Genomic DNA, 26,003 nt, shown 5'->3' with positions numbered 1-26,003 from the left:
CTACATCGTCGTAATTTGCTCAGAAAAGTGGCTTGTAGCATGCTCTTTCTGGATTCTTTTTCGTATCTAAATATCATGCTATATGCCGTTCTAATTTGGGTCAACGTTGGATATTAATACAACTTACGTGGTATATAGCTCTTCGAAGATAGTTTACCTTCCATGACATCAACTCCATACGTTTGGGATAGGATAACACATCACTCGCAACATTTTGCAAAGCATATGAATAGGATGCCTCTCGCATCTTAACTCAAACCATCTCACACCTATGTGATGATCAAAGTTCATCACTTCCATGTAAAGTTTCCACTTGGCACCATTGATTATAGTAAGTTAGCCACATTATGTCAACGTACAATTTCTAGAGTTTGGGACCAATAATTCTTTATCTATTCCATTTATTATTGGCATAACTTTAATGAATTCCTTGTGTGTTCCCTTTTATACATATAAGGGTGGATAATCATATCCATGAAGTTCACATTGCTTGTAATCTAGAAGACAAATCCTTTGTCCTTGGGATGTACGTGTCCTTGGAATCGCCGTTTGAACCATTCGCCTCTTTCCTATCCAATGGTAGGTCTCTACCTATTGATAGGACAACGAAGTGTCAACACAATGTAACATATGTTTAGGCTCGCCTGTTGCACAATCCATGTTACAAGAGTACAGTTTCATTGGTCTGCAAAAGGATTTGACACTCTCCGATCATCAACCTTATATGCTCAATTTCGCAATCTTGATTGTTATTATAGACCTCTTTAATCCATTGATGTGATCATCCTAGTAAATGAACAATCAATGCTACATTGTTGACAAATGGGTGACTCCATGCACATCCATCAATATGCTAACAACAATGCTTTTGAGAAAGTTTTTAAACCCCATAGTCCTTTTCGAATTTCATCCCCTAAAACTAAACTAGCTTGGATACATGTCACACCAAACTCTCTTGGAACTCTCTTCTTGGGCTTTGCAGGTCATGTTATTTTCCTAATACACCATCATTTCATAACTGGTTTATATTCTAGGTGTGGTATATGTCACTCATTATTTTAGGTTGGGTTGTATTGCATTAGTAATTTAGTAGTAAGCCAAATTGGTATAAATCAAATCACAATGGTTTAAATCGCACAATGTACTTCCCCCAATCTTCCTACTCATACATGTATGTGTGTGCTTCATGTACAAACATTCAACATGTAAACTCTAAACTTACTTCGAATTAATATCTTGGAACAATGAGTAATTATGTGTGCATACATGTCAATCCAAATGCATATATGTCAATGTAATGATGCACTTTCTTGAACACTATGTTGAGAGATGTAAATATGTTCAAACTAGAACTCAAGCAACCAAATAATATGAGCTTCATTTATGCAAGTGGCAGAGCTAACACGACTAGAGAGTGATTGTTTTTGTGGACATTGGATATAGACTTTACATCACTACATATTTATGTGTCTATCATTGCTACCTATGCTTCAATGCTAGATGTACCCACAAAAGCTCATTCAAGGCCTATATCTTAAGCATATAATGTACATATATACTCACCAACCCAAATACAAACATCTACACAACATACAATCACACATTTACCCTCATCTACTCATGGTTCCATCTACATACTTGTATTGGTATATGTTTGCTTAAACAAGAGGGCATGGCTTAAGCAATAAGGAATATGAATATGAATGTAGAGAGCTAATAAAATACCACTTACTTTTGAACTTCAACTATAATCAAATCCATAAAAAAACACATACGAAAATATATACATTAAAAAGCACATACATATGGATAGATAGACATACATACACATAGATACTTAATGCACACATTATTATTTATACTATTACTAGGAATATGTATACTCAATATGCTTCTACTATCTACACAAACCCCTTGGTTGTGCGCTATTTGAGAAATCTCCTTTGCATACTACAGTGGTTGGTAGTTCCTTCATCATATGTATAGAAAACCATAATATTGATTGTATCCTTTTGATCCAATCCTAATACCATAAATGTTGTGAAGCAAAATTGAATAGTTTATTTTAGCTTGATTTCCTACATTGTGTACAAAATTTCAAATACGATATTTGACATCTCAAGATGGTCGAGTGCATTGACGTCTTCTTGGAAGCCAATCAATCTTGGTTTTGCATATTTTATTGGAAGCCTTCAACCCCAACCCTCCGACATACAAACTAAATGGAAAAAAGAACAAATTTCAATTCTCAATTTGTCTTTGAATGTGAAACTATTGACAATATTTCCCCCTTCGTTCACACAAATGATAAACTATGTATATATATATACATATTCAAACATATTCAATAAATAATGTATCCATTATCACATTTTCTAACACTTTACTTTAATACGATCTAGTTGAAAACTCTAGTCCAACCGTTGCACCATGGTGGATGACATTAATGTCATGATATTGTTTTATATATAACTTGATGATCTAGTAGAAATTTGAATAGTACATTACTAGAATTAGAATTTTTATCGTTAGTAAAGAGGCCAATTTTGACCTATGGGACCAGAGTATACACGTGTCCTCGATACGTGTCTCCTTCCTAAGAATCTCCCTCCCTCCCTCTTTGTCAATCCACACACACACACACACAATCTTCCAAGAATTCATCAAACCATACAAAGATTGTAAATGTTAGCATCCAGAGATGGGAGTAACACCAAAAGATTGAATGCGTTGGGAATGCCCAATATGTGCATATGAAGATACTCTTTCCAACTCATTTGATGGACATCAAGAACCTGTATTCGGTTGTTTGGAAATCAGTAAAATTTGATCACATCTCTCCTCTTTAACAACTTTTAATCTATTGGACATGGAAAATGTAGTCACGACATCGTAGAGCTTGTGATTGGTGTGTCAAACCATTGGGTTTATGGATGAGGAGAGTTCGTAACAAAAAGGTAGACAAATGAACATAGATAAGAGACGGAGATAGTGTGTGATTCAAGATGCAAAGAGTTTATGATAACTATATGCTTTAATTCAAAACATAAGAATTTATTTATTTATTTCTCTTATTGATTGATTGATACCTTCTGTTCCTTCTCCTTATATAGGTGTTCGAATGTCCTTATATAGGTGTTCGAATGCATGTGATGTATGTGAGAGTGCATGTGATGTGTGATTGCCACTTGGCACACATGTACTATGTGTGGTGCATGACAACTATGTTGCTCATATGAGACAATGTGTATGGGATATATAGATAATAATTATGATGAAAGTGTCTACTTTTAGAAGAGCTTATCTTCACTGTTTATACTCAATGCTTCATAACCAAGGTTATAGGTTTGAGTCTCACAAATGTTACTTTATATAATATGTGATTTGTTTTTATATCATGAAGCAATTGCTTCACGACAACGATTCTCAAGAAATAAATTCCTTTTTAATATGGACATTAGTTCTCACATTGAACAAGTTATCTCAATTCTAAACACTACAATATTTTATGTGCTAAGATGTAAACCATTATCCATTCTTTCACAATGCAACGACAAAAATAATTGCATAGGTATCTTGCCTGAGGGTTTATAACAATGTGTTCCTCAACCTTAGGGTAGTTGTGTTAGAGAGGCAGAGACAGAGAGAAAGAAGTTGTTAAGAGTTTGATGATGCTAAAAGATTTTTATGTATTCCATCAATCTATGGTTTTAATTGGTAGATTTTGCAAAGTATTACATTCTTACAAGGAAGTTTGCACGTGAAGACAAATCATCAACCTTGGTTGGATTGGTGTTTGAAGAGTGGTACAAGATGGTCGATGATAAGCACTAATATGTTGTATCATCATTATGTACCATCACTTTCATGGATTCTCATCTAAAGCATAAAAGGAGTGGAATATAGGCAAGTCTGATCAAGGGTGGTGGAAAACGTTGCAATGTAGTTGACATTCTTAATTGTCTTTCAAACGAAGGTGTTGATTTAGAGAGTAATAATTGGCAACATTCCTTTAGGTTCAACATGAAGAGGCAAAGGTTGACATCATGTGAGTGTTCTTGTGTATTTTCCAACTGGAAGAGAGTTACAGTGATTCAATCAATGCCATTTTACATATGTTTCGAAATTGAAGACAATTACATTGATTCTTCTGATTGGAATCTTGTGTTGGGTTTTTGTAAGCTCTTGTGGCCACAAGTCTAGCTAAGAGAGATTATGGTTCATCAACAATATTTTAGTCCTTGTGGTTCCTCATTTTCACTAGGTTAATTAAGTTTTATGGCTATTTTCTCTTAATCACCTTTTTCTTACCTCTTTTTGTCTCTTGCCCCACTTTTCCTTGTCTCTAGACTTGTCCCTTTGGTACCAATGCAAATGTGATGTTGGAAGGCATGGGAAGGACAATGTATGACAATAACATAGCTCTAATAAATATGCTATAATATATGGTAAGGAAAGAAGGAGAGCATTCTAGCTTAGCTAATGAGGGAGAAAGAAAGATATATTAACATCTTCTAAGGCCAAAATTCAATGATCAAGAAGAAACTAAAAAGTCACTAAATCCTATACTTAAAAGGCAACATGAATAGGGTAATAGGCCCCTCTCTGATGGAGAGTCAATTCATGAATACGAACTTCAAAGTATGATAACTCATATGCCAACCAAATAATGATTGGAAATATGATACAGATGAAGACTATGGATTAAACCTCAAGATCACACCCTCCCAAGCTAACCATAACCAAGTCATGAATTATGTTTTATTGTCCACATTCAATCAAATACACTCAATCAATACTGAATGGTGTGAAATTGCACATTAGACCATAGACTATGGCATATGGTCAAACCAACCCAAACAAAGGAGAAGGTCAAAGGTTTCATTGAGAATCAGGACCCAACTCCCCCTACGCAAATCTATCAAACACAACACTATCCATTCATCAAGGGCCTACATTGTGTTCATTCAACCCACGCAAATGTTACTTGTAGGAAGGCTCTCCCAATCACACACACATACAAACGTAAACCCATGATGCATAAGACTTGCAAACACCATACTTAGGAAGGAGACACATCAAGAAAATTTTAGCACGTAGGTCCCATGGGTCAATATTGGCCTCTAATAAAATGATCTAACCTAATCCCTCATCTCCCATCACCACTTGTTGTGGACAACTATGACCAAATGTGATTATGGATTGATTGCCAATTATGCTAGTGTCGATGAAGATTCAATGTAAACATGATTTTAAACAAAATCCAATCATTCCACCCAGGTTTGAGTGATAAATGCAACTCTTCATTAACAATGTGATCACTTTCCTAGTCACATATCAAGCAAGCACCTACCCTACCCAGAAGTGTATGCACAAACTTCATGTTCCCCAAAACTGTGTACTAAACATATAGATATTTCACTCTCTACTAAAGATTTTAGTGTTTGCACAATGGTTCGAACATCGATAAAAATGAAAAATATTTTGATGCATCTATTTCAATTAAATTTTACAATGATTGTACTAAGAAGGCCGCCAAAACAATCCACAAAAGCACACAGTTGAAATAACTAATTGACCACTCGAATTAAATCAAATGAATGGGAGCTGCACTGCTATATATAAACATATCCTCTTTGGAGTACATTTTCTATTTCCATCATTCATGTACGCAAAAAAATGAACAGTCACTACATAATGTCGTGAAACCTTGCAAGAGCTTTTTTCTGGATCACAACACGATAGCTGTCTCCAGGCTGAGTTTCAAACCTTGCATCCACTTTGCGTTGCTGCGCTTGACTACCAAGGCCTGCCCTCACATCGCCAGATTGAGCTTGAACTGGCTCTACTATTCCACTCCCATCCTTTCCAAGCCCCTAAGAATCAAGAACGAGGAGTATACCATCATATTTGTATGTCTGAATATATGTGCTGTCTATGATCTATGTCACAGCATATTCTGTGGATAGACATGTCCCTTCGTACATCTCTATATCTCTAGGTATGTCTCTAAAGTTGGGAATAGGTATCAAGTGTGTATATAGATAGAGAGATATGCGGATACTTACCGATCCTTCTTGCCAGCCCATATTCCGAAGCATGCGGTTGCCCACATTCCTCTCGTCAATGGCTGTGTTGGCAGTTATTACTTCATAAGCTTGCAGTTCCGGACCTCCAGACACAGACCCAGCAGCAGAACCTGAACCCTTCATTCCTACACCTGGTGGGAATGGCATATCCATATCCCATCCCCTGCCTCCAGAACCTGTATCCAAATACTGCCCATCTTAGAAGACAAAAACTAGAAATGACTAGCCTCGCATGAAGATAACCAAGATGCCTCTTTTTGTTTTACCTTTATCCTTGTTTTCCATTTCTAATAGTGCATCGAGAGGTGTAGATGATGAAGAGCCATAAAGGTTTCTTCGTTCCGCAGCTCTATCTCGATACACTGGTTGAGGGGATTCAGTGAACCTTCTCTTAGCCCCTGAGGGTGTGCTACCCACCACTGCTGATACATCTGTCTTGAATGGCGCAATACCTCCAGAAGTTGCTTCTATAGTAGATGATTGGGTAGTTATCCCTATATCATTCACTTGCTTTGCACCTCCATGGGTGTCAGAACGATAGCTTTCTTCAACAGCTTTTGTATCAACCATACTAGAACTTCCACCAAGTTCCTTTGGTTCAGGCTTCTTAATGACCTGGCCAGATAAAGCTGCAGTTGCACTTTGTGAAAAGCTCTCATGCAGTTGGTGATCATGTGAGACAACTAAATTTGTTGTCGAAGCAATGACAGATCCAGCAGGACTACCTTGTCCTTCATTTTGCCTTAACTTCCAAAGATTGAGGAGTTTCTTCTTGCTAGCTTGGAGTGAGCCCTTCAATGCTTGTCGTGTCTCCCTTTCTTTTTCTTTCAGTCTTTCTTTATCTCGCTTGGCAGCAGCTTGTGCAGCCATCGCAGCAGCCTGGACAGCCTCTGCCAAAGAGGGTTTTTTCTCTTCACCAGTAGTTTCTACAGCACTAGCTTCACCTTCTTTTGTTGCTGATTCATCAGCCGCATTTTCAACTTCTTTCGTTGCTGCATTGGAATCCGCATCAACGTAAGGAACATACTGCTGGGTTTCTTGATTGTAGTAGTACCAGAGCGCATTGTTTCCATCATAAAACAACGCTGCAATTGTAAATGTAAAACGCTTGTAAAGCACTGAAAAAGAACATTTTTCAAGATCCTATTATACACCAAAAGCTTTTGTTTTACCTCTATTAGGATCATAGTAGAATCCTGACGCAGCATCGTAGTAATAACCCGATGCCTCATCCCAGACATATCCTGATTGAGGGGCTCCTTCTTTAACCTTCCCAGAACTACCATTACCAGCTGTCAGATGCTCTTTCTGAGAGCGAACTGTAGAATCATACTGCAAGACACAGCAGTAAGGCAACCATATTCAGCATATCGTCAAGAACTAACCCCCACACAACATGGTTTACAGCTTCATACTTGCTGTGCAAATGTGGCAGCTTCAATCGCAGCAGCAGCAACACTGCTAGCTTGGGATGCAGATGAACTTGACCCATGAATGCTCTTGGCAAAAGCAACTCTTAGCAATTGTCCATTCTTTTCTAGAGATATCCCATTTGTAGCCTCCAAAACCTTAGCTGCATCATGGACCTGCAATTTTTCAAGAAGTTAAAGCTCCTTATATCCAGAACATTGCATAATGCTTAAATATGTGCCAAACTGAAGCATACCGAAAAGAAATGTACAAATGCAAAACCCCTAGAGACGTGTGTGAACTTGTCTCTAACAAGCCGTAAGTCCTGTAAATAAATTGGAATAAAGTGAGTCAAATTTCCATGTTAAGAAAGTAAATTATTAAAACAGCTAAATACATACTAAAGGTAGCAACTTACCTTGATGGGAGCATACTTAGAGAATTCACAGTGTAATGTATCCTCATTCACATGCTCATCAAGACCGCGAATAACTAGGACATGTGTAGGTCCTCCTTCAGACCCTTTCCTCCCAGATGAAGCAGTCATCGATAGGGCAACATCGGCAGCCGGTGCATCATCAGCCCGTGATTCATTGCACTATTGAATAAATAAATAACACAGGTTAAGAAGGGATTCGATGATAACAATCACATACCGGTATGAATAGAGAGATGTTGAACAGTACCTGAAAACATGAAGTGCGGCGTGCAAAGTTTACACAACCACAGTCTGTACACATCCAATCAACAGCTGAACTACCGTGTCTGGAGACACCGGGAGCAAATCCCTGAGAAGCTCCTACACCTCCAGTGGGCTTGCTACTGTAACTCACAAAATCAAATTCCCATCAGCAATTCTTGCAACCCCAGCAGCTTCACTGGCAGATGATAACCTCTTCTCCAAAACCCATGGCCCAAATTTCAATAGGGCTATACATGTCTTTATGGGGCTCCTTTTCATAGACTGTATGAAAGGTTTAACAACTTCCTTGCATATCCAAACCTACAGAGACTATGTCATGTTAAGTTGAACCTATCCAAAGACTTCCAAGTTACCAAGTTACAGAGACAAACAATACATACACACTGCTGTCCATCAATTCCAGTATCTGTTTATATAAACATGCCACATAGCCTCCTACTATCTAGGTTATTTAGGTCAATATCTACGGGCATTTGTGGTTAGAATGGAACTTCCAAACTTTATCCTACATAAAGCACACGCTCAAATGCCTCAAGGCCAGTATCTGTACATACATACAACAACACTTCCTAGCATCTGGAAATGTTGTGCTTAGAACTGAAGACTGAACTTTAAAAGATTTAGCCTGTGTGAAGAAAGTAAAGAAAGTAAACCTATATTCAAAATATACACGCCGCCCATCGAGAACTAAGCCATCTTCATGCAAAACTTCCATCATCTTTTTTGCAGAATCCTGGTAAATGCATAAAATGAGTCAGTTTTCACAAAATATATAGTGTTGGTGTTATGAGTTCCATGCACTCACCACAGACGGAAAATCTATGAATGCAAAACCTCGCGAAATTCCAGAGTTCCGTTCTTTAATTACTCGAACATGCCTTAAGGGGCCCCATTCAGCCTACAAAAAACAAACGAATGAGCATATATGATCTCAAGTGCTGCAAAAATAAAGAAACTGAGTGGATATGTGGCTCACCAGTGCCCTGTATAAGTCATCTTCACCTGTTTTCTGAGATAATCCTCTCACAACAAGTGTTGCTGAGGGAGCCTGAATAAAGCACAGGAATTGTAACACATATCTTTATGTAACAATAACACAACAAATAACAGACAAAGCATACCGCTCGAGACCGTTCGCTGTATCGCCTCTCATCTCGTTCTCTCTTCCGAGAATCATAATGAGTATCGCCAATGCTACCTTCCCTCCTGCTCCGACTACGACTTCTTCGTGAACGAGAATATGACCTTCTTGGGCTGCGAGATCTCCAAGGGGACTGAGAATCTTGAGATGAATGAGACCTTCGAGGAGAGTATGACCTTCTGTTCCGATCATCATAGCTACGAGATCGAGATCGCGAACATGAACGTGAACGTGAACGAGACCGAGACCGAGAGTAAGACCGTGACGACAAACCTGAGTAATCACTATGTCTATCTCTTTCAGAGCTCCTGTCTCTCTCACTACTTCTATATCTTTCTCTGTCACCGTCCATATACTTTTGCATTCTCGTACGCTTCCTCTGACTACTGTCTCCATCATGGCTTGCATTTCGTGGATATTCTCTACCTAACTCCCTACTGTTTTGAGTATGTCCTTGTGTCCTTTGATCATACTCCTCAGCTTCATATCTGTCGGAAAAAACACCTTTTGCATTCCCAGCATAGTCTCTAAAGCTATCATCATGATGAAAACGATCATGATCACAGTATTTATTGAAGCCTCGGAAGTGATCGACATTCCCGAAACAATCTGCATCTCTTAATTTGTCAGCATCTCTGATGTTACGATCGTAGCTGACCTTTTCATGTCTTCTCACAACACCATATTCAGCATCTCTATCTGGTTTCCTTGCTTGTGGAAGCAAACCCATCATGGGTGGAGATAGTGGAAATCCTTCCCCTGCATATTTGACATCAGAGAATCCTCTGCCTCCATAACCTCCATTGATTCTGTTCACAAAACATAATACGATAAGCTTATACTCATGAAGGAGACAAATTTCACAGAAGCACCTTACATTCAATAGAAAACAGGATTGAAAACAGGACCTTACATTCAATAGAAAACATATACCTGAATTCTTGATCCCTTGAAGAATTAAAGCTCGCCAATGCCGCCTGTGCATCCAAAAGAAGAAGGCGTAGTCAGCAATATGTGAGCATGCCTGACATGTGTGTAAAATGCCATATCCATAACCCTGGCTTTTGTTTCTTGTTTTTGCCATATATGAGAGGATATGTGTATATGTGTAGAATCATATATGACCCATTAAACATGGAAACAAGAGGCATCAACATCCTGTAAATAAGTAAGGATGAAACCACATCTGATTTTTGAATGTGCCATACACTGTTATCATCCCATCTTGGTTGTGTTTGTGGTGGGATATTATACCGCCCCGAATCCATTGCACCAATCAGATTCTAGATGTTTATTTTGTCCGTGATCTATGATGATCAGTTCAATTCTCTCAGTCCCCAAATGATTGATTAGTACGCCTGATCTTCTGTCCTGAAATTTACGAGCAAAAAACAGAGCTAAAATATTACATCATAATCTCAATATGCTAATTAACGAAGCTGATTCTGATCACCTTTCAATTCAATTGGCATTTGTTTTCTAGTGACAATCTTGATAGATCAGAAAGCCATGAAACTTAACTTTTCGCACCATAATCTACAGATTTGGGAAGCCTATTATGATCCCTTTTGTTTCAGTGTGTACTTGTTTTTAAGTGATATATTTGATCGACCTTATATCCAAGAAATTACTTGATCCATACCTAAGTGCCTATAGTAAAGACATGTACCCCTATCTAAGTGCACACTTAAGTGCCTTTTGTAATACATATTGCATATCTCAAGGCCCCCTGTAAGACACATAACATGCATCAGAAGTTTAAATGCATGTTGTAAGACATATATCCCATTACAGAGTAACCCATCTAAGACAAATATCATATATTTAAGTGCCTCTTGAAGGACATATATTCCACATCTAAAAGGGCCTCTTGCAAGACATACAGCATATATAAGCGTTCCTTCTATTTCTTGCATGAAAACCAAACTAGGCAGACTTGTGAATACGTTTGTCTTGAAAATTGCAGTGTTAATTAACGTAAAACATTGATCGAGAAAACAAAAGAGTACTAGAATATTAAAAGAGATTCCTGGGCGGATGAAATGTTCCGGAAACGATCTTCATAGTTTCTTAAGATAATTAGGGGCTGGTGCTAAAGCAGAAAAAAGGAACACGTTTTACAGCGAGAAAAGGAAAAACTAATTCAACTAGGAAAAGGGACAAATTTTAGGGTTACAGAATAATCACACCATTACAAAATCACAAACACGATCCAGAGGGAGGAAAGGGGGGTGGGGGAAACATTAATTTCTGCAAAGGGTATTAATGGATGTAAGAGGGAAAGAAGAAGAAGATAAGGAGGAGGAGGAGGAGGAGGAAAGAAGACTTGCGAAAACGGAAGCAAAAAGCAGATAGGCGAACAAAAAACGAACTTACAGGAAGGGAAGGGGTTGCTCTGTTCTGTTCTGTTCTGTTCTGTTCTGTTCTGATCCGCGAATTTGTCCTGATACTCTCTCTCTCTCTCTCAAAATTATGTGTATATAGAGAGATACATTGTAGTATATGGTAGTTTTAAAGAAATTGGGCAGCAGGGGAAAGGAGGTACCAGACCTAATCCCAAAGTTACCTCTCTCTCTCTCTCTCTCTCTCTCTCCATCTATCTATCATATTCATATATGTACATACTACATATACATCATGTTGTACCAAGAACAACAAAACCGTCGAATTGTGCATGTCCCAGTACACATCCCATATCGTTGTGTTGGGAGCTTTAGCATCATCATGCATGTTCTATCTAACTTGAATACGGTCGGAGGCTTCTAAGGAATCGGCACGCTCTATTGCAGATGCCCTTCCTTCGATCGCAACATTCGGTACCAATAAGTCTTTAACATCGAGAGTCGGTCGCTTGCCATCTCCACATGGACCACGTGACAAAATGTTTCGCTTTGGTCTCACACCTCGCATTTGGCATTGAAGGCGTTAATAAGATCAATCTCTCTCCCTAGTCATAAAGTTGAATGAACTCAATTTCAATCCTCGCGATAGGCTTGACACTTGCAATTGATGATTGCACTTAGGCAACACAACTTTCACAACCCACAAAATGTACACAACCAATATATAAACACATTGAGCAACCACCACAACCATTATGGCATATATACCCACACCCACACATGTATTCAATATGTATATTACAGTGATAGCAAACATAACTTACCACCAAATTTGTATGTATGTTAAAGGACTGGTGGATTGTACACACACACATTGCAAACCATCACATAAAATTCATGCATTCTACACAATGTTGACGATGGCATTTGAACACGCATCCATTGGATTCAAGATCCAATGTGTTAATCCACGACCTTACACAATCTCGTTTCTCATTTGTTTATGAGTTCAAAGACAATGACTTCTTTGGAATTCACATACATACTAATACAACAATCAATTTTCCTCTTTCACAATGGGACCGATTAGAATCATTTTGCTATGTAAAATTTATAGAATTTTGTTGATCATTGAATATAATTACATTTTCGTCTTCACCATGTGTTTGCTCAAGCTTTCATTCCATGTCAATGAATACAACCTACGAAGGTGTGGATCTCCTTGTTTACCATTACGCAATTACAATCACACATTTTCAGTGAATCCTTTAAACTTATAATAGGATAGGTGGCTTAGAGATCAGATTACAAATTTGTGCAATTGTCGCAAGTATCAACTAACATTAGTGAAAATGGTGATAGATCTATCATGAATACCATTGTGCATCATAGTGATAAACATTGAAAGTTCTTCAATTGAAGAAATTTTAGCTTGAACATTTGAATGTAAAGATGAATTGATCGAGTAGCAAAATGGAAAGACTTCTGCACACTAGGCATATGTCATACAGCTTATCAAGTAGACATTGATGGCAAAATACGTAATTGAATTTCTGGATGGAAAATGCATCTATTCTAAAGGGATAAGGGTTAGCATGAAACAAGATTTGTTGGAAGAAGTTTGACAACCAGAAATGCTTATTAATCAATTTTTTCAAGGTATGGAGCACCAACAGTTGAGAAAACAAAATTAAATTTAGCAATATGCATAACAATACAATTTATGATAATGCATTAGCCATGAACATGGAAAATTATAAATACTACTTGAAAGGCAAAAAGATACTTTCTTTGCATGTGAGAACAATACATACATTGTGGAGCACCTTACATTGAGCATACTTTCTGTTAGTCCCAATTTTGAACCGAGAGGTAAAACTTGAATTCTAGGTTTTAAGGGCCATCACTCATCATCGATGAAACACGTGTCCACAACCAACTGCCAAACCTTTGCAGCAAAAGGTCTATTTCCCAATTTCAATCACCCAAACTACCATAATGAAGGCTATGTGAAGCCACCTTGTTTCAACTTGCGTTTAACTTTATCATATCCTTCAGATAATTTATCGGACTTGCATTTGATCAGTTTACATTTCCTTCCTATTTTACACATTCTGGTCGTCTGTTTCTTGCATTTCCTTACCATACTTTTCTCATTTTCACTCTAAGAAATGGTGCAACAATAAATATTGCATGTCATGACTCATGGGTGAAAGCAACTTCCAATAGTATGGCTACTGGTATACTTTTTATGGGAAAATGCAGAGACATGATGATCACTTTGAGCTGCTTCAATTTATAGCTTGTAGGTATATACAACCTGTAGCTTGCCTTTTCCAATTCTCAAAGCCCAAGCTTGCTTGGAGCATCACCCTGTCACTTTTAAGGATAGACGATGCGTAAATATCACCAATACAAGCACACGCAGAAGCATATTTGTTATTTTAATATTGATCTTCCATCCAAATCATTACATTCACCAAATAATAATCATTTGCATCACATGGAACTTTGGCAATGCTACTAGGTATGCTTTGAGGTATGCTTTAGTGAGCAGTTGCATGTACATGATCACTTTGTGCATGCTTTATCTCCTCGACGAAATGCAAATGAGCGATTATTTTCCTTCACATCCATATCACCAAATAATAATCATTTGCATCACATGGAACTTTGGCAATGCTACTAGGTATGCTTTGAGGTATGCTTTAGTGAGCAGTTGCATGTACATGATCACTTTGTGCGTGATTTATCTCCTCGACGAAATGCAAATGAGCAATTATTTCCTTCACATCCATATCACTCTTCAACCAATCATTTCAATGCCATCCCTAATACCACAAGCTGCATAAATGTTAGACATACAAACATAAGCAGGAATATGCCCACTATCTATTTGCATGGCATGCTTGAAGGCCAATCTCCCAAGTCTCACATTTCCCCATTGATGACAAGCATTCAATAGAGCCGACCATGTTGGACGATAATCATACAATGGCATTTTCTCAATTATTGCCATTGCTTTATCAAAGCGGCCAGCTCGACCAAATAAATCAACCATACATGTATAATGCTCTAAGTCGGGTTCAATTCCATATTTCATCCTCATATCGGTAAAATGCATTTCACCCTCATCCACTAGACCTGAATGACTACATGCATTAAGCACACATCCAAATATAATTGAATTTGGTAAAAATCCCTCGAACTGCATCTGTTTGAAACAACTCAAAGCTTCTTGAGCTTGTCCTTGTTGAGCATATCCAGAAATGAGCGAAGACCACAAGAAAACATTCTTAACATGAAGCCTATCTAGCAATTCCCTTGCTTTTTCAATTGCCCCACATTTAGCGTACATATGCACTAAAGCCGTGGTAAGTGCAGTTTCTTCTCTTCCCTGCAGTTCTTGTCTAATAACCTTGTCATGAATTTGTGCACCTTTCTCGGATGCTCCCATGTGGCCACAAGCTTTCAAGATGCAAGCTAAAGTGACTGCATCTGGAGAGAGGCCATCATGTTGCAACTTATTCAGACATATCAATGCATCCTCCTCTTTTCCTTGTTGAGCATACGCAGCAATGAGTGTATTCCAACATACAATATCTCGGACACTAAGCTCATCGTGCACTTGTGCCGCTTTTTCAATGTAACCACATCTAGCATACATATCCACCAAAGCAGTGCCCAAAACAATATTGTTTTCAAGGTAACCTTTTCTAACAATCTCATTGTGTATTTTTTCACCTTTTTCAACTTCTCCTATAGTTCCACAAGCTTTTATTACGCAAGTAAAGGTAACTACATTTGGATCACTGCCCTCGAGTTGCATTTTATCAAAACAATCCAATGCATCTTCACCTAGTTCATGTTTTGCATATCCTCCAATCATAGCTGACCAAGTGGCAATGGATCGAAAAGGAAGATTCTCAAGCACAAGACGAGCCTTTGAGAGAGCTCCACATTTAACATACATATCAACCAACGCAGTTCCAAGAACGGCATCTTTCTCAATCCATCCTTCCCTGACAATCTTCCTATGAATGTCTTTCCCCTTCTCAATACTACGAATCCCACCACATGCTTGTAATACGCAAATGAAAGTCACCGAGTTGGGATGTATGCCTTCCAATTGCATTAGTTCATAGCAATGCAAAGCTTTCTCACCATGTCCGTGTTGGACATATCCAGATATAAGTGCTGACCAGGTGACAACATTTCGAACCAAAAGCTCTTCAATCACTTCCCATGCTCTTGAAAACGTACTACATTTCCCATACATATCGACCAAAGCAGTGCTGAGAACAACATTCTTCTGCAAGAGCAAACCTCTTCTCACTATCGCTTCATGGATCTTCTCTCCTTTCTCTATGGCTTTGGCATTTCCGCATGCTCTCAAAATGCAAGTAAATGTGATCTCATCCGGAGAAATACCTTCTAATTCCATTTCCTCGACACATTGGAGAGCTTCTAAATATAATCCTTCTTGGGCATATCCAGCAATAAGGGCTGACCAAGACACCACATTTCTAGATGGATGACTAAAAAGCACTTCTTTTGCTTTCTTAATATCCCCACATTTGGCATACATGCTAATTAAAGTATTGGCTATATATGGATTGTTCTTAAACTTACCGCTCTTAGAAATCTCAGCATGAGCCCTATAACCCCTCTGCAAATCTTTGTTCTTTGCACACTCCTTTAGTAAGGCTACAAGCCCAACGAAGCTTTCTTCTCGTTTTTTATGGCATGGAAGCTTGTTGCTTTCTTTCTTCTTCTTTTGGTGTTCTGTCCATACAGACAGCTTTTCATCCTTCGCCACCGATATATCTCTCAATGCATTCTTCAGCTGTTCGAAGATGAACCCAAGGCTGTAGCAACCATCGGTGCGATGGTTAGTAAGAGTCTTGGTCATCTCACCATCGTCATAGCCATTGGCATGGCCATTTTCACTTGATTAATGAAACTCTGCTAAATCTTTCACACGTACAAGAAGACAATGTCATTATAATTTATACTACCATGGGCTCGTTTGCCGGCCTCGGCCTTCGACACGAACAATCCAATACAAAAACGTAGGACTGAAGGACACATCAAATTTTTGTTCTATTGTTAGAACTTAGAGCATTACTCGCGTCACCACTACCAACAAAAAGCTTCCTCTCCTATCCATTAATTTGCTACTTGAAATCTTGACATCAAATTTTGTTGTCTCGAACCTTGAGGGAGGATGATCCCATCTAACCTTTTGGTGTCAATTCAATTTAATCGCTAACATCACCATGTGATCCCTACAATTCTTCATGTGCGATATTTCATCTTAATCTCCGAGACTATGGTTTGATCCCTAGAGGTTCTTGATGTTTCACGCCTTAGATTAAGCGTATGCTAATTGGATTGTTTCTCGTCATGCAACAACCCTTATGCCATGTGCCATCATCTACAACAACCCATGCACCATTCATTGTTCTTTAAAATTGATGAGGAGGCTCACAACAAACCTCCTCGTTGCCAACCCTTCACTTGATGATAGGCTCAACGTCGAATAGATATAATTTGATTTCTAAAGTCTACCCACCTCACCCCAATTATCAAAGAAAAATGTGTATTCAACCACAAACAAACACGTGTATATATATCTGTATATAATATATATATATATATATATATATAGAGAGAGAGAGAGAGAGAGAGAGGTGGATTAAGGTTGCCTCTAAGGTAAATCATTCAAGGAACCAAAAAGACAAAGTGTATGAACATCATGGGCAAGAGAGGGGTAGTTCCTCTAGGAATCCTGTGGGGTCATCACATGCACATAATTATGATCAATTGAAAGGAAGGTCAAAACCGTGGCAAGGGTCACAGTATAAACAATCTAATCAAGGGACAAAACCTTTCAACCTTAGGTTTGATAAGAACGGTAAAATCAAATTACTATTAGAAAAACAAAATTGGAAAATAAATAATTCATGGGGTACAATGGTATCCACCAATATTCATCGAACATATGTGCAAAATGCATTTGCAATCTTAAGTGATTATTTCGGTAATATACCAAAGATATTGGCACAACGGGAACATGAACGGGCCAAGAAGCAACATAATTAGTGAGTGATGAAGATAGTCACATGGAATGTGTGGGGAATTTGTTCTCCATCCAAGCAGTATGGTATGTGGAAAAGTATTTTTAATAGTCAATGGAATATATTATATGTAGTAGAACATAAGGAACATGCTAAGTTTGGGTCTTCTTTTCATCATAAGCAATGTCATGTTTTTTATAATGGAGTCAATGGGGGGCCTTATTCAGGTGTAATGCTTATTATAAGGGATAGTTTGCAATCAACAATGGTTCAAAGAGATGTAAATGGTCAATTCTTAGTGGTTGAAGTTAATTATGATGGGAAACATATTTCGGTGGTTGGTATTTATGGATTGAATGTTGCAAGACAACATATGGATCTTTGGAGATGTTTAAATTAGGTTTTACGTCACAGAAGATCAGGTTTTTTGTTAGGTGATTTTAATAAATGTTCTGAGGTGGGCCAATCTACTTCGATGCATGGCTTGATGGATGCTCCCGAACAAGAGGTATGGGATTTGTTTATGATGCATGTCTTAAGGTATGCTCCATGGACTTGGATCAATGGAAATGATGTTGGTTATACATTTCAATCGCATTTATATTATGCATGATGATACATTTTTGCCAGAGTTTTTGACTATGCAAGTGTATAGGGGGATTGGATCAACATGGAGTAGACTGGATCACATTTATATTATGCTCGATGATACATTTTTGTTAGAGTTTTTGACTATGCAAGTATATAGGGGGATTGGATCATCTGATCACTTCCTGATAGTTTTGGAATGGACACATCAAAATGTGGACGGTTTTATTATCTTTATTAGAAAGACAACAATTGCGATTTAATTCATCTTTTCTTGGGCATGATAGATTTAAACAATTGGTGGGGGAGTTTACAAGACAAGTCAACGTCCACATTGTTTCTTCATGGGATATTTGTCTTTCCAATAATCAACGATTTACATGATATTCTGGAATTTATCAAGCATCTATCCTAAACAAATGATGAGTTTACTACAACACTTTCTAGACAAATATAATGCATTATTGGTAAAAAATACATTTGATGATGCGTTGTTGGATATTCAAGAGACATTGTGACAAGCTATAATCGCTCTAGGTTTGTAGTTATCAACAATCATGGGTGTAGGTTTGTAGTACATGATCACAATTGTAATTCACATAAGTTTTACCATGGGTTGCATGCATCTCATGCTAGAATGAAGGTGGCAAGTGTAGAGATTGATGGAACTTTGAATACAAACCCATAAGTGATTATTGATAACTGTGTTAAAAATTTCATGAATCTTTTTGGGCAAGAATGTACTTTAAATGATGGCATAACGCAAGCGTGATCGATGTTATTTAACTCAATCAAGGCAAGTGGTGGGCAACATGTCATGATTGCACTGGAGGAGGAGATGGAATTTGTATTGTCACATCTTGCACTTGATAAAAGTTTGGGTTGGGATGACATTATGAATGAGTTTTTTAAAGCCTTTGTACCATAACTCAAAGGCCCTCTCCTCTAACATTGATATTCCAAGAAGTGTGGAGTTCTGGTAAAATGTCTGATTCATTGAAAGTTGGTCTTGTCAAACATATACCAAAAGTTGTATCTCTTATGTCTTTTGGTCGATGGAGACCGATATTATTAATGGGTGGGATGTATAAGATTTTTGCCAAAGTAATTGCAAATAGACTTCAAAAGGTATTGTTGTTTGTGGTCGATCCAATGCAATATGGGTTTATTGAGGGAAGGGACATCCTGCATAATATTTTGAATGTGCAAATGGTAGTGGATTATGCAAAGGAATCCAAACAACAAATTGTAATGATACAACTAGACATCGAGATGGCATATGATCATGTAAGTTGGTCTTTTATTACTCAACTTATGTCTCATATAGGTTTTGGGGAAAGGATGTCTTGAATATCGTTGTTGTTGGGATTCGGTGCAGTATCACACGTTATGTTAAATGGTGGAGTTACTAAGGCGATACCATTGAAAATATCACTTAGACAAGGATGCCCATTGAGTCCATTATTATTTGCAATTGCTACACACCCAACAATGGTGAGGATGCATGAGTTGGCAACCTGTGGGCAAATAGTTGGATTAGCTTTACCATCAGGGAAATAATTGACATCCCAAGCATTGGTTGATGATTCATTTTTATTTCTCAAAAGCGGCACCTGATAATATAGCGAATGCCATGGAGGTGTGGAATGTGTTCACATGGGCATCGGGATTACATATAAATATGCGGAAGTTGATGCTCATTAGATGCACTAAGAGTGATATGGTTGATCTTGGATGGGGTGGCCAAATATTAGATCCAAGGAATGTGTGTCGACACTTAGGTTACCATATTGGTGTTGATATCTCATCATCACAATGTTTGAATTGGATATTGGGAACCATTTTGGACACATTTATGTACTGGAAGTCTCAAGCATGGTACTTTAGCAGTCGTCTCAAAGTGGTACAAGTTATAATGATTCCAATAATTTTGTATTTTTTGTCATTATTATTGTGGACAAAGAAATCACTTGATCGTTTAGCTCGTTCACTTAAATATATACTATGGAAAAAGGAAACAAACCTTGATATGAGTTGGGTATCATGGAACAATATATGTACCCCAAAACAGTTAGGGGAGCTGCTTTACTAAATTTAGAAGATCATATGGTAACTCAAAGATTCAATCTTTTGAAAGGTATGTGCATAGGTACCCAACCTTGGGCCGAAATAATTAGTTAATTTGTGGAAAAGGTTGGTATATACCATGGGAAAATGAGAATTATAGCTTCGTGGTGGCATGTTATTAATAATACCCATCCATTTAAATGCTCATAATCTATTATGGTCCAACAATTGGGGCTTTCTTGGCAACAATGTTTGAATTTGTTTAATTGGAGGCCTCCCGAGTGCAGAAAATATATAAATTTTTTCTGTAATACAACAACTCCGTAAGATGAAAGGGAAGTTGATTTGACAATCTTCACAGCTATGTTGTTGGGGATGTTGTCCCCTAGAGGAGATGGACTTATGTCATCTAGTTTTACAACACTTGAGAGGGTTTCCCTTGCACTATCTCTATTTATGAAGTAGTGAAGATAGCAAGGGTTGTATTATGATCTTGTTTTAATAACAAACATTCCTTTACGAAGAAAAAAAGAGAGAAATTTGATACACATTTTTTCGCATGACACTTACATACATCCACACACACACACACACATATCCATAAACACTTACACGTACATATTTACACATTCCAGAACACATAATTCTCAAATATAAACATGCACATACACTATTACACATGAGTTTGCACACATACACACACATTTAATAAACCAAAAGCGTGTACTTAGACACACTTACAAACTAAAAGATACTAGAAATACGCACCTTGTATGTATCAATACACAGACATATATTAAAAGTGCATGCATGCGATCTAAGACGAGAAAAAACACCACGAGCGCGACAGTTTGCCAAATTACTCACTTGATTCTCACAAACATCCATTGACAATTCCACCCCAAATCAATCTTCACTTGTTCAAACTTCAAGATCCCTATATTCCCGCTCGTGTCTTTCATATCCTTCCCATTGATTCTCAAGACAACAAACTACCCATGTGGATTATGGATTTCTTCTTCATAGATTGGATTGGCTTTGAGGTATTTTTCTTTGACAACAATCTATCAACCATGAATTCAACAATGTTGGTGATGGAACAAGGATGGAAGAGAAGTTGCTCCTCTATGTTTTTGCCAAATATGATTTATTTGGACATGTCATCATTTACTTGTACATGGGGATATCTATATTCTACGTAAACATTAAAAACAAAACCCCCTTTTTATTCATAAGTAATTATAAATGTCATTCATGTATCAATACATAAATCATAACGTCAAAATATGTACAATCAACCAGTATCATAACTACTTCACGAAATCGAGCTCGAAGGCTTGTTGTGACGGATCCAACTTGTCTTGCCATGGGTAAACATGAAATTGTGATTTCCAACCTTAAGAAACATGTTTTATTTTGAGGTTATGCAAACTTAATTCTCTCCTACACCCAACTTTTACAAGAAAAAAATAGCATTATCGTAGGAGTGTGCCGAGATTTTTAAATCATTTTTCAACCTTATTGTTTAAATCTTGCTTGTTAGATACTTTTTGGGAAAATGATGAATGAGAACCATTATTGTAAAAGTCAATCCTATTTTTGGTAAGTCCCGCATATTTATAGATTTTGAAAACATGGTACGTTAGTTCTATCAACGCACTCACCTTGGACTCGAATAAGATCTTATATATTAGAAGTTTGGGGAGGTTTTTAAATCATTTTTCAACCATTTCTTTGTAGTCAATGATCTTGCTTGTTAAATACTTTTTAGGAAAACGATGAATTAGAACCATTGTTGTAAATGTCAATTCTATTTATGGTATGTCACACATATGTATAGAAATTGAAAAACCTATTGGAATCTTCTAGAAAGCTATTGATCAATAATGTGGAATCCTCTCAATCTTGTGACTTTTACAAGTAGTGGACCAAGAGACACCTACAGATTATAACTAGCCCTTTTCTGAAGACAAACTGGTAAATTCCGAAGCGATAGTTACTCTTGCATATTACTTTTGTGATAATATTGATTATGACTTGAGTCTACAAACCCTGCAGTCAATTGCCCAAGTAGGTCGATTTTGAAGCAAATGTTAGTAAGTCAAATAAAAACATTTCATATAATATGTTCATAAGAGTGAGAGGGAGTGGGGTATGTTCTTAACAAATATCAAACTTGCAAAAAAAAAGGACATACGCAATCCATAAAATCAATACACCTCACCTAATACACATCTCCACCTCCTAAAGACATGATGAAGAATATATAGGGAAAATCAACAACCATTAGTCATTTATTTGCATCTACATTGTCACATAATGCATGCATTGGAATGTTCGCAACAACCTCGTACAAGCAACAACTTGATTACAAATGATGTGCAAATTATATTTTTAGTGAAATTTGGAGCTCATGAATCCATAAGCTGCAAGTGTTAAGTAGAACTTGCAATGATGTCTAAATTTGTTTGTTTGTTTCACAGGGGCAAATCCTTCCACATTGTGCTTTTTGAACAATAATGCAACCACAATATCGTGGACTACAAGTAATTATTATGTTTGATCGTCTATGAGACCTAAAATTGTGTTGGGAAAACAAGTCCCTCTGGATGGGAAGTTTTTGAACCGAATAGGATGGAATCATTGGGCATCGGCCGAGGCCAAAATCAAAAACCGAAAATCGATTTAATAGCCGATTCAGAGGCTGTATTTGTAAATAGCCATAAATGTTGTATGTGTATATATAGACTTAGGGCAAGTGGTTGGATAAGTGGTGATAATCATTATAGTTGTATCAAGTTGCAGTGAGTAGTTGCCTCTATAACTAGACAATAGTGGAGAGAGAGAGAAAGAGTGAGAGTAGTAACTTTGTCGCCATCAATTAGACGAAGACGAGCTCGAGGTTGTTGCCACTGAGTCTCCTTGTACCCCTCTCAGTATCTTATAGTGATTTGTTTCTTGGGGTTTGTGAACCCCCATGGTTTTTCCCTTTCGGGTTTTCCACGTAAAACATCTGGTGTTTTTTGTGTCTTTGAATTTTTTGTTTCTTGTTGTTGGTGCACTGTCATTTTTGTTTTTGCACCCAAACATACGTACGAGCAACCGGTTGTGGCCGGTTCCAATCCTGACAAATCGTTACATATTTTCCCCTTGAATCCATTAAATGGACACATACATACATCACAAGGGTTTGATTAAGATTGGGTTCCCTGAACACTAGGTATACTATTGTTTGAACATTGTGGTTTTCCCACTATTGCTACGAAAGGCAAATCATTCAAGCAACGCAACCATGAAAGTTCATGATGAAAAAAGTTGTTGAGGTGAGATCGCCTTTACAATGTGCACTTATTTGTGAATATGCAACCAAATTTTACCAATAAAGTTCCTTAGTGGGAGAGCAGTAGAAGATTTATTATTCCAATTTCCCATCAAGTTTATTGGTGGGAAATATTGCTTTAGAGATTTTATCTTATTTGAAAAAGAATAAAAAACTCTGGGGAGTTGCTAGTAGTAATATTTCTTTATTTGACATTCTAATAAGTGGGAAAATAAGCATAGTTGTGAAATGAAAGTGTGGAACATGGGCAAACCACGTGCTTTAAAAGTAGAAAAGATAACCATGTAGAAAACATCACATATATGTATATATTCTCCTCCTTCATTCACATGGACATTAATTAGTGTAATCACGAATATTAATAAACAATGATTAGCCATAAAAGTTTTGAGTCTAAGAAAAAAACAAAAAAACAAACCATGTATCATGTTGAGAGACCAAAGGCATTTGTATGTCCTAAAAATGTCCACTATGTGATGAGTGGAAATACAACCTTCCACTCATTGCCCATATGAAATTGAAGAAGGTTTAGTGGTCCCGCTCACGCAAACCAGGAGACTCTTAGATGACAAGCAATGTATGCATACTACAAATAATGCTTAGGATTGTTCTAACCTTCCCATTGTTGAAAACATATTTGAACTCTTGATACTTGATTGATGGTAAGGTTTACATATTTCCTCTTTTTGTCCCTTGATGCAGAACCTTCATAGAGAAAACCATTGAAATCTTATGGGCCATGATTCATAAAACTACAATGGGGACTAAGATTTTTAAAACTAGTAAAATAACTACAATCAAACTTATCACTGGCACTTCTTTGATTTTTTAGTCGATGTAGAGAATTGATTACCACATGTATCTTGATCTCTGTCAATCTCAGACCATCCATAAGGATAAAGTTAGGAATTTGTATTTCATGAATGTATTGGGGGCGGCGGTGATGTCACAAAAACATAGATGGACTCTAATTCGGGATGTACCAGCTATTAATGCCCAAAGCCCCATTCACGAAGTCAATTGTCACATTATAATACTTGATTAATGGCGTTCATAATGAATTTGGACCTTCGTGAAATCTAATAAGTAATTCCATTGACATTGTTCAATAGCTCGTGGTGAATTTGATCCATTAATGACGTTTTATCCTAGGGAATATTACACGTTAGAAGGTGAATATATATTGTGCAAACCAAAGGCATGCAATCTCCTTATTGCAACCTTCAAATCTTGTCGATTGATGCTTTTTTGCGTTATCCTTATCTCCAAACCTCATTTGAAACTCCTTAGACCTTCAAAATCTTTGAGTAAACAAGACTCATTCATTAACAAACAGTGAAAGCCATGTTAGTGTTGTTCTTGCTAATAAGGTTCTAAATAACCCAACTTGAGTTGCATTTGTTGGATACGGTGCATATGCATAGGAATCCATTTGTGCTGGGATATCTTAAAATGACAATCGAGTACCATTGATTTTTCATAGAAAACTCATGGATGGATTTATGGGGGAAATTTTGTGGTGTTGAAGTTCATTGATAGAAAGATTGCAATGTTGCTTCGAGCTTATAGATTCAATTGGATAACTCAACATGTTGTGTTTTTTTCCATAGTCGTTGGAAAAAAGTGTATTTTATATCTAGAATACATTTTACAATATTATGAAGTTGTATTATACATACTTGCCATAAATTTCTAAGTAATCATTCATTCTCATATTGTAGTGGCATGGGTTTGTTTGTGATGCGTTTTTGAGTTAAAGAGAACTTGCACGTGCTACATGCTAACAACCTCCATGGCGACAAAGGGAGCTTTTGTAACATTGTGAAACGAAACCATCGAATCGGAAAAGAGAGTAACCCCCCCCCCCCCCCCACCCCCCAAAAAAAAGGAGCCCATATCACGAACAAGGAAGGACGAGTTTTACAAGGGTGCGTCGAACAATGGAGTTCAAGGGATGCCGTGTCTGTGTATGGAAGAGATTGTTGTGCAATGTGCGGGGGTGCCACTTGACTACTCGTTAATCATTCATAACTACGAGTAACTATAGCATAAGATGTTACTGGATATATATATATACATATACATATATGGTCGTATGTACAAAGAAAGCGGTCGTCACTCATTGGGGTCTTACGGAGGGAGGCTGATCGCCCCGGGTTTTCTTCCCTTTTATTTCCTCGACAATCGGGGCCGGCTAATCCGCCCGTCAGCCTGCCCGTCCGTCCGTCCGTCCAAAAGAAAGA

At 37.5% G+C, this 26,003-nt stretch overlaps 3 protein-coding genes across 4 annotated transcripts in view; 1 reads left to right on the top strand and 2 right to left on the bottom strand.

Moving 5' to 3' along the window:
- Positions 1-26,003, top strand: part of PKL (chromatin remodeling factor CHD3 (PICKLE)) — a 94,280-nt gene that overhangs the window by 43,902 nt on the left and 24,375 nt on the right. The window lies entirely within an intron of this gene.
- Positions 5,474-11,809, bottom strand: SUA (suppressor of abi3-5). Of its 2 annotated transcripts, XM_087333330.1 has the most exons (15): positions 11,720-11,809; positions 10,552-10,714; positions 10,277-10,320; positions 9,324-10,152; positions 9,179-9,250; positions 9,008-9,100; positions 8,856-8,935; positions 8,186-8,321; positions 7,918-8,097; positions 7,756-7,824; positions 7,505-7,675; positions 7,262-7,421; positions 6,356-7,174; positions 6,069-6,265; positions 5,474-5,876 (listed from the first exon to the last, which is right to left on the bottom strand). In XM_087333330.1, exons 2-15 carry the CDS (start codon positions 10,609-10,611, stop codon positions 5,691-5,693), a joined length of 3,096 nt encoding a protein of 1,031 aa, XP_087189456.1. In that variant the 5' UTR covers positions 10,612-10,714; positions 11,720-11,809; the 3' UTR covers positions 5,474-5,690. The 2 variants fall into 2 exon arrangements, with proteins under 2 accessions (XP_087189456.1, XP_087189457.1); XM_087333331.1 differs by lacking the exon at positions 11,720-11,809 and having other exon boundaries at positions 10,554-10,708.
- On the bottom strand, positions 14,492-16,597 carry LOC147852625 (pentatricopeptide repeat-containing protein At3g57430, chloroplastic-like). The gene has a single exon (XM_087333269.1). It carries the CDS (start codon positions 16,595-16,597, stop codon positions 14,492-14,494), a length of 2,106 nt encoding a protein of 701 aa, XP_087189395.1.

Source organism: Azolla caroliniana, unplaced genomic scaffold (assembly GCF_043228905.1).
Source record: "Azolla caroliniana isolate FFs.n. ecotype wild unplaced genomic scaffold, voAzoCaro1.0.p SCAF_17, whole genome shotgun sequence".
In the NCBI taxonomy this organism is placed as follows: Eukaryota; Viridiplantae; Streptophyta; class Polypodiopsida; order Salviniales; family Salviniaceae; genus Azolla; species Azolla caroliniana.
Note: the sequence above shows the minus strand (reverse complement) of the source record. Positions and strands in the feature narration are given on the sequence as shown.